This window comes from Malaya genurostris, chromosome 2, assembly GCF_030247185.1.
Source record: "Malaya genurostris strain Urasoe2022 chromosome 2, Malgen_1.1, whole genome shotgun sequence".
Lineage (NCBI taxonomy): Eukaryota > Metazoa > Arthropoda > Insecta > Diptera > Culicidae > Malaya > Malaya genurostris.
Genome location: NC_080571.1, coordinates 203,401,508 through 203,413,630, shown reverse-complemented (window position 1 = coordinate 203,413,630; position 12,123 = coordinate 203,401,508). Strand labels below are relative to the sequence as shown.

Genomic DNA, 12,123 nt, shown 5'->3' with positions numbered 1-12,123 from the left:
AAGGTCTCAAATGAATTATCTTACATTTTATTTGCAGTTCCCGAAGGAGATGATTGCACACCGAATCCCTGTGGACCCAATAGTGGCTGTCGAAAAATAAACAATCAAGCTGCCTGCTTTTGTTTGCCTGAATTCGAAGGAAGCCCACCCGAAGTGCCATGTAAATTGCCGCAAAACCCATGCGATCCATCACCCTGTGGACCGAACACTCAGTGCTCTATTCTTAGTAATGGATATGCCAAATGCACCTGTCTTAGCGGATACATCGAAAGTCCAAACACAATTCGCGGTTGCATTGAACCGAAAAATCCATGCGACCCGAATCCTTGCGGTTTCGGAGCAATATGTGACTCGTCGCGTAATCCAGTTTGCTACTGTTCTGAAGGAATGGTCGGAAATCCATTCCGTAGCTGCGTCGAACCTGTGGTTACCCCAGAACTATGTAAGCCAGGTCCATGCGGTAGGAATGCCGATTGTTATATTGCTGAAGGTAGAGAGCAATGTTACTGTCGTTCAGGTTTCGTTGGTGATGCCTATGTTGAATGTATTGAACAGCCTCGCTCTGTTTGCGAACCAAACCCATGTGGACCAGGGGCAGAGTGTCTAGTGTTACCCGATGGAACACCGGCGTGTAGATGTCCACCAGGACTTAGCGGAGATCCTACTACCGCTGAAGGATGTCATGGCTTCGAGTGTCGTGTGGACGACGAATGTGCTATCGACAAAGCTTGCATTGGTTTTCAGTGCGTTGATCCTTGCCCGGGGGCTTGTGGAAGTGGGGCGTACTGTAAAGTAGAAAAACATCATCCCGTATGTTTCTGTAACGCCGGACTTACAGGAAATCCTGCAATTCGATGTTACTCGATGGATGAAAGAGTACCGGATAGTCCCTGCAAAAGTAATCCTTGTGGTATCAATACTCAATGTACGGTACGAAACAGAAGACCTGTGTGCAAATGCTTGCCCAACTATAGAGGAGATCCGAAGAAAGGTTGTAGGGCAGAATGTGAATTGAATTCCGATTGTCCGTCGGATAGAGCTTGTGTAAACCGTCGTTGCACTCCACCTTGCAACGGTGCCGTATGTGGCGTAAACGCGGAATGTTACGTTGAGTACCACACGCCAATGTGTAAATGTCCTCAAGGTTTTACCGGAGATTCTTTTGTACACTGTGTGCCAATTCCCGAAGACAGAAACATGACACGACAACCTTGCGAGTCTTCACCCTGTGGTCCTCAAGGAGTTTGTTCTGTTTATGGTGATGATGTAGCTCTCTGTGATCCTTGTTCAGCACCTGATGCAATACATAATCCACGTTGTAGACCGCAATGCGTGTTAAACACCGACTGCCCTTTCAATCTTGCTTGCCTACAAGGCAAGTGCCAAGATCCCTGCCCTGGATCTTGTGGATATAACGCACAGTGTACAGTAGAACAACATCGTCCGGTGTGTTCTTGCTCTCCCGGTTTGTATGGAAACCCATACGAACGCTGCATTCAACAAGATACACCTCTGGAAACATGTGATACAATTCGATGCGGTGCCAACACCGAATGTAAGAGAATGGGTGGTGTGTTAGCATGCGTATGTAGAAAGAACTACTACGGAGATCCACTGCTCGGTTGTAGACCAGAATGTGTAATAAATACAGATTGTCCCGTGAACAAAGCTTGCCTGAATAGCCGATGTCAGGATCCTTGCGTTGGAGTATGTGGCGTACGCGCTCTTTGCAAAGTTGTAAATCATCTTCCCGTGTGCCATTGCCCACCAACACACACAGGAGATGCATTAATAGCGTGCACAGAAAAAACCTATCTACCTCCAGATACAACGCCATGTGATCCGAATCCTTGTGGTCCTAATAGTAAATGCCTATCAACTCCTAATAACTATGCCGTCTGTTCATGTTTGCCAGGATTCCGAGGAATGCCACCTGCTTGTCAAGCCGAATGTATGATCAACGCAGAATGCCCTCAAAACAAAGCTTGCATCAATCTGAAGTGCATTGATCCATGTCCAGGAACATGCGGAGTCGGTGCCAGATGTGAAGTATTGAACCATAACCCCATTTGCAGCTGTGGACCAAACCAGCAAGGAGATCCATTTGTGATCTGTGAGTCTAGACAGAACGAGCCAGAGCCGGAACCAAAGAACCCTTGTGAACCTTCGCCATGTGGTCAGAACTCCATTTGTCAGGTTAAACGGAATCGCCCGGTGTGTTCATGTCAGCCTAATTTTATAGGTAGTCCACCCTATTGCCGCCCCGAGTGTGTACTGAGTACTGAGTGTCCTCAGGATAAAGCTTGTATTAATGAAAAATGTCAAAATCCATGCGCGAATGCTTGCGGTGCAAATGCAGAATGTCATGTGGTTTCTCACTCGGCATTTTGTAATTGTCGCCCAGGATATGAAGGAGATGCGTTCATCGGTTGTTCTGAAGTTCCGAAAATGACACCTCAGAAAGATGTTTGCTATCCAAGTCCGTGTGCTGATAATGCGGTATGTACTGACGTTAATGGAGCAGCAAAGTGTACCTGTATTGCACCATATCTTGGCGATCCCTATAACACGGGATGTAGACCAGAGTGTGTGCTTCATTCTGATTGCCCAAGTCATCTTGCATGTGTTAATCAACACTGTCGCGATCCTTGCCCAGGAAAATGTGGATCGAATGCGGAGTGTACAGTTGCTAATCATATTCCAGTCTGTGAATGTCTAAGAGGATATATCGGAGACGCCTTCCGTGGATGTCGTAAGGATGTACCGCAGCCCATAACTCCCAAAGATCCGTGTGCCCAGTGCCCGTCAAATAGTATATGCCGAATCGTGCAAGGACGGCCCACTTGCTCGTGTCCGGAAGGTTACCGTGGAGCACCTCCAGCATGCCGACCCGAATGCTCAAGCAATGAAGAGTGTCGCCATGATCAGAGTTGTATCAATCTTAAATGTAAAGATCCATGTCCTGGATTATGTGGAATTAACGCGCAATGTCAGGTCATCAACCATAAACCTTTCTGTAGTTGTTTGCGTGATTACTATGGTAACCCCTTCGAGCAATGTATGCCGAAACCGAAAGAGCCCGAAGATCCATGTCGACCAAGTCCGTGTGGACCGAATTCTGAATGCCGTGAATTGAACGAACGTGCTGTTTGTTCCTGCGTTCCAGGTATGCTAGGAACTCCTCCAAACTGTCGACCGGAGTGTGAAACTCATCAAGACTGTCCATCAAATCGTGCATGTTTTGGACAGAAGTGTAAAGACCCTTGTGTAGGATCTTGTGGTTTCAATGCGCAGTGTATTGCTCGCGATCATCGCCCAGAGTGTTATTGTATGGAAGGATTCGAAGGTGATCCATATAATGGTTGCAATCCCATCGGTAAGTCTATCGTAGTATTTTTCTATTATATTTTTGTACTAGAGTTGATCCGAAACAAAACAAGCAGCAAATTAGAGAACTATCAAGAATTATCCATATATCACAATTTTTGTAGTCCGAGATGAGATTATAAATCCCTGCAACCCGTCGCCATGTGGATCAAACGCTATTTGTAGAGAACGTAATGGTGCTGGTTCATGTAGTTGCATGCAAAACTATTTCGGAGATCCCTATGTCAGCTGTAGACCAGAATGCATTCAAAATTCCGACTGTCCGTACGATAAATCATGCGTTAACACAAAATGTGTCAACCCGTGTGTTGGTACTTGCGGTCTGAATGCTGAGTGTCGTGTACATAATCACTCTCCCTTATGCACTTGTGTGTCTGGATTTGTGGGGAATCCTTCACTGGCTTGTCAGCCTGTGGTCTTAGAAAGTAAGCTCTATACTACTATGTGTGCACTATGTTTGTATCTAACTCTTCCTGTATTCCTATGTACATTAGAACCTAAGGATGAACCTATCAATCCTTGTGTGCCATCACCTTGCGGTCCATATAGCATTTGTAGAACGGTAAATAACCACGCTGTGTGCTCATGTCAGAGCAACTACATTGGAGCCCCACCGAACTGTAGACCGGAATGCATGCTCAATTCCGAATGCTCCAGAGAAAAGTCATGTGTTAACCAACGATGTGTCGACCCATGTCCAGGAACGTGTGGTATCAACGCACGGTGCCGTACCGTAAATCACAATCCAATATGTAGCTGTAATTCCGGATTCATTGGTGATCCATTTGTTAGATGTACTCCCGAGCCGAGTAAGACTTTGTGTCTATAATTATGGCTTTTGTTGCTACCCACGCTATTGCTTCGTAGGACATTTCCAATGGTAGAAATGAAATGCTAATCAAAACTAGCACTCTATACATCCGGAAGTGTTCTACGCTACCTGCTTTTGCTTAGGCTTATGCATGTTAACTGTTTGTGTCATATGTGTATCAATGTGTACCCCGTATATACATTTTAGAACAACCTATCCTGCAAGAGGAGCCAAGAAATCCTTGTCAACCATCCCCATGCGGTTCAAATGCAATCTGCCGGGTTCAGGCCAATCGCGCTGTCTGCTCGTGTGTGTCCAATTATATTGGAAGACCACCTAACTGTCGACCGGAGTGTGTAGTCAACTCTGAGTGTACAATGAACTTAGCTTGTATTAATGAAAAATGTTCCGATCCTTGTCGTGGATCGTGTGGTCCCAATGCTCAGTGTACAGTTGTGTCACACAAACCCATGTGCACTTGTCATACCGATTACACTGGTGATCCCTTCTCGGGTTGCAATAGAATTCAAAGTAAGCTGCTCCCCTATCACTTCGAATTTGCACTTGCATCGTTTCAAATATCTACAAACTATCACTATCTGTTTCCCATATCTATCTCTTTAATTTTATTTTAGTTTATCACGAACAACCCATGCCTTGCACGCCTAGTCCATGTGGTGTAAATGCAATCTGTAGAGAGCAAAACGGTGCCGGATCATGTTCCTGTCTCCCGGAATATTTCGGTGATCCATATGTGGGATGTCGCCCAGAATGTGTTATGAATAGTGATTGTCAGAGGACACGTGCTTGTATCAATAGTAAATGTGTAGATCCTTGCCCTGGCACTTGCGGTTTCAATGCAGAGTGTCATGTAGTTAATCATTCGCCCACATGCACTTGTATTGCTGGTTTCATTGGTAATCCGTTCACTTCATGTACACCAAAACCCGAAAGTAAGAGCTCTTTACTTTATTGTCGCACGGGTAATTTAATTTAAATAATCCTTTTTCCGCAATACTCAGTTCAAGAGGAACCTATCAACCCATGTCAACCATCACCATGCGGACCGAACAGCATCTGTCGAGTAGTCAACAATCATGCCGTTTGCTCTTGCAGTCCAAATTTCATTGGAACTCCGCCCAGCTGTCGACCGGAATGTGTCGTTAGTTCCGAATGTCCATTAGATAAGGCTTGCTTAGGACAGAAATGTAAAGATCCTTGTCCAGGAACATGCGGAATAAATGCGCGGTGCCAAGTAGTTAACCACAATCCAATTTGTAGTTGCAAGAACGGATTCACAGGTGATCCATTCGTGCGATGTGTCCCGGAAGAACGTAAGCAAATGATTATTCAATTTCACGATCATAAAAGTCATTTTCCTACTTTTGAAATCAGGAACACCCATTGTTAGTGATGTTCCCCGAAATCCCTGCCAACCATCGCCTTGTGGACCAAATTCTCTTTGCAGAGAAATTGGCAACACTGCTGTTTGCTCATGCCTTCCAAACTATGTTGGCCGAGCACCCAATTGCCGTCCAGAATGTACATCGAACTCTGAATGCTCTACATTGCTAGCCTGCATCAATGAGAAATGTAAAGATCCATGTCCAGGATCATGTGGCTCATATTCTACTTGCGTCGTTCAAAATCATCAACCCAATTGCAAATGTTACGATGGTTACAACGGAGACCCTTATTCAGCTTGCACGCCAATACCAAGTAATATCCAAATATTATAATGTCTGAGATGTATAAGTTATCCCGATCTCAATTGTTTTAGTTTATCGAGAACCCGAAAACATTGACCCATGCAACCCTTCGCCGTGCGGGGTTAATGCGGAATGCCACATGCGCAACAATGCAGGTTCTTGCACTTGTTTGCCAGACTATTTCGGTGATCCTTACCATGAATGTAGACCAGAATGTGTTCTAAACACTGACTGTCCAAAAACTCGCTCTTGTCTGAATAACAAGTGCAAAGATCCATGTCCAGGCATGTGTGGATTAAATGCTGAGTGTTTCGTATCCAACCATGCACCGACATGTTCATGTCTTGTAGGATTCACTGGCAATCCATCGATCGTTTGCCATGAAATTCCCAAACGTAGGTTTTCAATCGCATCCTCCTCCCATACAAGTTCGCTTATATTTCATTCAATATGAAATTTCAGTAGCCGAGCCGATACCAGTAGATCCATGCAGGCCTTCACCCTGTGGTCCGTATAGCGAATGTCGTGAAGTAAACCAACATGCGGTATGCTCGTGTCAGCAAAACTACATTGGGACCCCTCCAGCTTGTCGTCCCGAGTGTACCGTGAGCTCCGAATGTCCTCAAGATAAGGCCTGCTTGAATCAAAAATGCGTCGATCCATGTCCTGGAACATGTGGACTGAATGCAAGATGTAATGTGATTAATCATAATCCAATCTGTAGTTGCTCCGTTGGCTATACCGGTGATCCTTTTGTACGGTGTCTACCGGAAGAAAGTAAGCGCTTCTCTGATGTCCACTTTTCCTCTTAAGCTATCTATAAACGTTTCTATCTATCCTTTCTATAGAACGCCCGGAACCTAAAGAACCAGAAAATCCTTGCCTGAACAATCCATGTGGCCCCAACTCGCAGTGTCGCGCAGTTGGGTTCGTACCCGCTTGTTCTTGTTTACCAAACTACGTCGGGCGGGCACCAAACTGTCGTCCGGAATGTACAATCAATTCAGAATGTGCAGGAGATCTTGCATGTATCAACGAGAAATGTCGCGATCCCTGTCCGGGATCTTGCGGCCCTAATGCCATCTGCAACGTGATAAAACACTCCCCCGTATGCTCCTGTTCATCTGGTTATACTGGTGATCCCTTCTCTGGGTGTATGGATATTCCTAGTAAGATTCTGTCAATTATTCACAAAGGCATAACGAAGATCTTACAGGTTGCGTCTACATGTCCTTGAGTTCTATTACTTCTTTGTTCCACTCGAGTTGACGGTAACAAAATTCTTATGCAGAACATACTAAGCTTATGGTGATGACTATTCCTCCTGACCAAATGTCATCCGTTCCCTGTATCTTCGTTATGCTTTTGAAGTATGTAGTTACGCATGGTTAATGTAGTTTGTGAAAAAAAATAATCTCTACTCAGCATGTGCGTGTGTGTAAATGTACATATGTGTTATCTATCCTTTCACTCTATTATAGCTCCACCGATACGAGACGAAACGAGGGATCCTTGCAATCCTTCGCCATGTGGATCGAACGCAGTGTGTAAGGAACGTAATGGTGCTGGTTCTTGTACATGTTTACCAGAATACTTTGGCGATCCGTACAGTGGATGCCGTCCGGAATGTGTGACCAACAGTGATTGTCCTCGTAACAAAGCATGTATTAATAATAAATGTACTGATCCCTGCCCTGGGGTTTGCGGGCGAAATGCTGAATGTTACGTGGTCAATCATTCACCTAGTTGTTCATGTATTTCTGGATTTACTGGGGATCCACTGTCTGCTTGCCACGAACCAATCCCTCCGAGTAAGCTGCACTGTATTTATCTATCTAGACAACTATCACTCTAACCTATGTAAATACAACCTTGTAGAGCAAAACGAATCAATCAATCCGTGTTCGCCAACCCCTTGTGGGCCTAATAGCTTGTGTCGTGAAATCAACGGGCATGCCGTTTGTTCTTGTCAAACCGGCTTTATTGGAACGCCGCCGAGTTGTCGACCGGAGTGTGTCGTTAGCTCTGAATGTGCCATGGACAAGGCTTGCATGAATCAAAAGTGTCAAGATCCCTGTCCTGGTACGTGTGGACAAAATGCACGCTGCCAGATCGTCAACCACAGCCCTATATGTAGCTGCTCTCCCGGCTTTACTGGTGATCCTTTCGTTCGGTGTCTTCCAGAAGAGAGTAAGCATGCTAATAAGACCGTATTGCCTACTACGTGTGACTATATTTCCTATCTTTCTTTCTATCTATGGTGTATGTAAATTTATTTTAGAACGCCCTGTGGTATCTGAACCTATTGATCCATGTGTGCCATCTCCCTGCGGACCCAACTCACAGTGTCGAGCAGTTGGCAACACTCCCGCCTGTTCTTGTCTACCAAATTACATTGGCCGAGCGCCCAACTGCCGACCGGAGTGTATGATCAATGCCGAATGCCCGGCAAATCTGGCTTGTGTAAATGAAAAGTGTAAAGACCCTTGTGTTGGCTCGTGCGGTATAAACGCATTCTGCACTGTAATTAAGCACAATCCAGTTTGTGAATGCCATGCTGGGTTTACAGGTGATCCGTTTTCAGTTTGTACAGAGTTTACACCCTGTAAGAATCTTTTCAACTCGTAACTCTAGTACCGATGCAATTGATTCAACTTGCACTCTCATTTTTTTACAGCTCGCGAGCCGGAACAGGTCAATCCTTGTAATCCATCACCATGTGGAGCCAATGCAGTCTGCAAAGAACGCAACGGTGCTGGATCGTGTACCTGTCTTTCGGATTATTTCGGTGATCCTTACACTGGCTGTCGACCAGAGTGCGTTCAAAATTCAGATTGCGATAAATTCCGTGCATGTGTAAACAACAAGTGCAAGGATCCCTGCCCAGGAGTGTGCGGTCTTAATGCGGAATGCCGAATTCAAAACCACAGCCCAATATGCTTATGTCTTGAGGGTTACACCGGCGATCCTTCCAGAGAGTGCAGGGTTGTAGAAATAATAACTGAAAGACCTAAATCAGAAGGATGTTACCCATCTCCGTGCGGTCCAAATAGCCACTGTCGAGAAGTGAACGGACATCCAGTATGTTCGTGTCAGTCTGGATACATCGGAACACCTCCGGCTTGCAGGCCGGAGTGCGTTGTCAGTTCAGAGTGCAGCCAAGATCGTGCGTGCGTAAACCAAAAATGTACTGATCCTTGCCCGGGTACATGTGGAACGGAAGCTCGATGTCAAGTGGTTAATCATAATCCCATATGCAGCTGTCCAGCAGGTTTCACTGGGGATCCGTTTGTGCGCTGTGATAAAAAAGAAGTTGTGAAAGATACACCTCAACCACTCAATCCATGCTTACCTTCGCCTTGTGGTCCAAATTCTCAATGCAGAGTTGTAGGAACACAAGCTGCCTGCACCTGCCAGACGAACTATATCGGTCGACCACCAAACTGTCGTCCAGAATGTACAATCGATGCCGAATGTGCCAGCAACTTAGTTTGCCAAAATGAACAGTGTGTTGATCCATGTCCTGGAGCTTGTGGACACAACGCCGTTTGTCAAGCAATCAACCATCGCGCTGTCTGCATTTGCAACGATGGATACGAGGGTAATCCTTTAGTGCAGTGTGACAGAACTCTACCACGTAAGTTGTTAAGTTTTATAATGCAAGACAATGTGATTATCAGTCGTTCATTTTTTACAGCGGTAACCGAAAGACTGACTCCATGCACACCGTCGCCATGCGGTCCTAATGCCGAATGCAGAGAGCGAAACAAAGCCGGAGCATGTTACTGCTTACAAGGATATGAAGGAAACCCGTACGATGTGTTCTCCGGATGTCGACGAGAATGTGACGTAAACAGTGATTGTACAGAGAAGCTTGCTTGCGTGAATTATAAGTGTATTGACCCGTGCCCCGGACTATGCGGAAATCAAGCTCTATGCGAGATCGTCAACCATGTTCCAACGTGTGTCTGTCCGGAAGGAATGATTGGTGATCCATTCACGCGCTGTGAGTTGCGACTGGAAGAACCTATTACGAAAGCACCACCAATTTGCGACCATAGTACTTGCGGACCAAATAGTATTTGTCGTATCCAAAATGGCGTCGCAATTTGCAAATGTCAACCAGAGATGATTGGAAGCCCACCAAATTGCAAGCCAGAATGTTTACGAAGTGTTGATTGCGATGCTCAGAAGGCATGTGTTAATTCGAGGTGTATCGATCCATGTCCAGGATCGTGTGGCATAAATGCTAAATGTCAAGTTATCAATCACAACCCTATATGTAGCTGCAATCCCGGGTTCACTGGTGATCCATTCTCACAATGTGACAAGGCAATTGTCACTGTTACAAATGCACCTCCGACACCCTGTATGCCATCGCCTTGTGGACCGAATGCTGAGTGCAAAGTCGTCGGCAGCAAAGAAGCGTGTTCATGTCTTCCAAACTATATCGGATCGCCACCGAACTGCCGCCCCGAGTGTGTTCTGAGTACCGAGTGCAGCCAAAACCAAGCCTGTATTCGCCAAAAGTGTACTGACCCGTGCCCGGGCTCGTGTGGTCTAAATGCCAAATGTTCAGTAGTGAATCATACGCCTAGTTGTTCCTGTGAGCAAGGATACACCGGTGATCCATTCACTGGGTGCCAGCCGATTGAAGGTGAGTCAATTTACGCTTACTTTATTTATTTGAATATCATTATGCCAATGCGGTAGGGCAGGAAATTGCTTACGCTTACAAGTACACCTGGAAAGATCTTAACCAACGCCGCTTGGAATTATCGCTATTTATCACAGGCAAACTCCTTGCAGTTCCCGTAAATTTGACGTGAAGCAAGTGCTGGTGAAATCAATGTGTTGTCCATTAAAATAAATATACTCTAAATCACAGGTACAGAACCAATGCTCGTTTCAGTGTGTTAGTAGATTTATAAATTTCTATCAAGCTCGTCAAGCACCCATTTTTATTTGTTTGATATATAGTATTGAAAGCTTTATGTATGTTTCTAAAAAGATTTAAGACTAAATCGAAATTTCATGTTTAATTTTACGTTTCCTAAGATGTTTAATTAATTTCTTTTTGATATGAAGATGATAAAAAATTATTAATTTACTTACTTTCTTCGTGATTCCTGAAATTTTACAGGTTCTTTCGAAATTAATTGCTTTTAAAATATCAATGCAAAAATTCTCAAAATCATCCAATACATATTTCAGTGTATCTAAATGGACAACGCAAAATCAAAACAATATTTATTACAATAACTAAATTATGATGTTCAAAGAAATTAAACCAGCACTTGTGAATCGAATCCAACAACGATGACAAGAAATACCCAAAGCAATCATTATTTTAAAACATATACAAATGCTTTACCGCTTGGAATTCAAACATAAAAACATGATTGGTTACCATGGGAATGATGTTAAAAGATGCACTTCTGATATGTCATGCAATTAGGGTAGACTAGTGATGACACACGCTCATGTTAAATCATGGTACAATTTATGTTCACTGATTCGTGGTGGGAGCTATGCTGCTCAATGCACTCATCCTGGTTGGTACCATATTCAATATCATAGGGATTCATGTTTTGATGAACGTATAAGATGGCTTGCGAACATTAAAATATTTTCGTTGGTCAACTACTACTTCTGATCTATCTCCTGCATCTAGGGGTAATTATTTTCATATGAATTCTGCTGATTCTTGGAAATTCAAGTTAAAGGCTACAAGCATTACCGAACGGCGGTCCTTCTAAAAGCCTTTGAATTTATCTCAAAGATCTGATGAAGATATTTTCATCAATCGAAAGAATGTAATTTTCAGTAAAACAATTAATCGAAAAACAGTCATTTTGACCATACTTGTGTCGTCCTTTGCGAATAGTTTGAAGGGAAATGAATAATGAAAGCTGTAATAATTAAGTTTTACACTAACATGACATAACTTTACAAAATGAACAGAATGAACTTTTTTGGACAGCCACCGTGTGTTTGGTTACAGTTTAAAAGTTCATCAGAGGTTCATCGTTTGAATTTAAAAATTGCAAGTCGCCAGATTTATACAAACAGTCACGTACCCAGAGGAGGGGCCAAATCAAAAACATATAATTATTTAGAATGTCTCAGACATGTGTTACAGAAATAACAAGACAGTAAACGTAATGAAATGTAATACAGGGTGATTTTTTAAGAGCTTGAGAACTTTTTTAAACA

At 44.0% G+C, this 12,123-nt stretch overlaps 1 protein-coding gene across 1 annotated transcript in view; it reads left to right on the top strand.

Annotated features, from left to right (window-relative positions):
* LOC131427166 (uncharacterized) overlaps positions 1-12,123 on the top strand; it is a 334,261-nt gene that overhangs the window by 267,314 nt on the left and 54,824 nt on the right. The window contains exons 24-38 of the mRNA XM_058590132.1: positions 38-3,376; positions 3,492-3,812; positions 3,882-4,196; positions 4,406-4,729; positions 4,834-5,151; positions 5,221-5,532; positions 5,594-5,917; positions 5,979-6,302; positions 6,370-6,684; positions 6,756-7,076; positions 7,389-7,718; positions 7,786-8,097; positions 8,189-8,512; positions 8,585-9,544; positions 9,605-10,564. Of these exons, the coding sequence (XP_058446115.1) occupies positions 38-3,376; positions 3,492-3,812; positions 3,882-4,196; positions 4,406-4,729; positions 4,834-5,151; positions 5,221-5,532; positions 5,594-5,917; positions 5,979-6,302; positions 6,370-6,684; positions 6,756-7,076; positions 7,389-7,718; positions 7,786-8,097; positions 8,189-8,512; positions 8,585-9,544; positions 9,605-10,564 (9,099 nt within the window). The remainder of the gene's footprint in view (positions 1-37; positions 3,377-3,491; positions 3,813-3,881; positions 4,197-4,405; positions 4,730-4,833; positions 5,152-5,220; positions 5,533-5,593; positions 5,918-5,978; positions 6,303-6,369; positions 6,685-6,755; positions 7,077-7,388; positions 7,719-7,785; positions 8,098-8,188; positions 8,513-8,584; positions 9,545-9,604; positions 10,565-12,123) is intronic.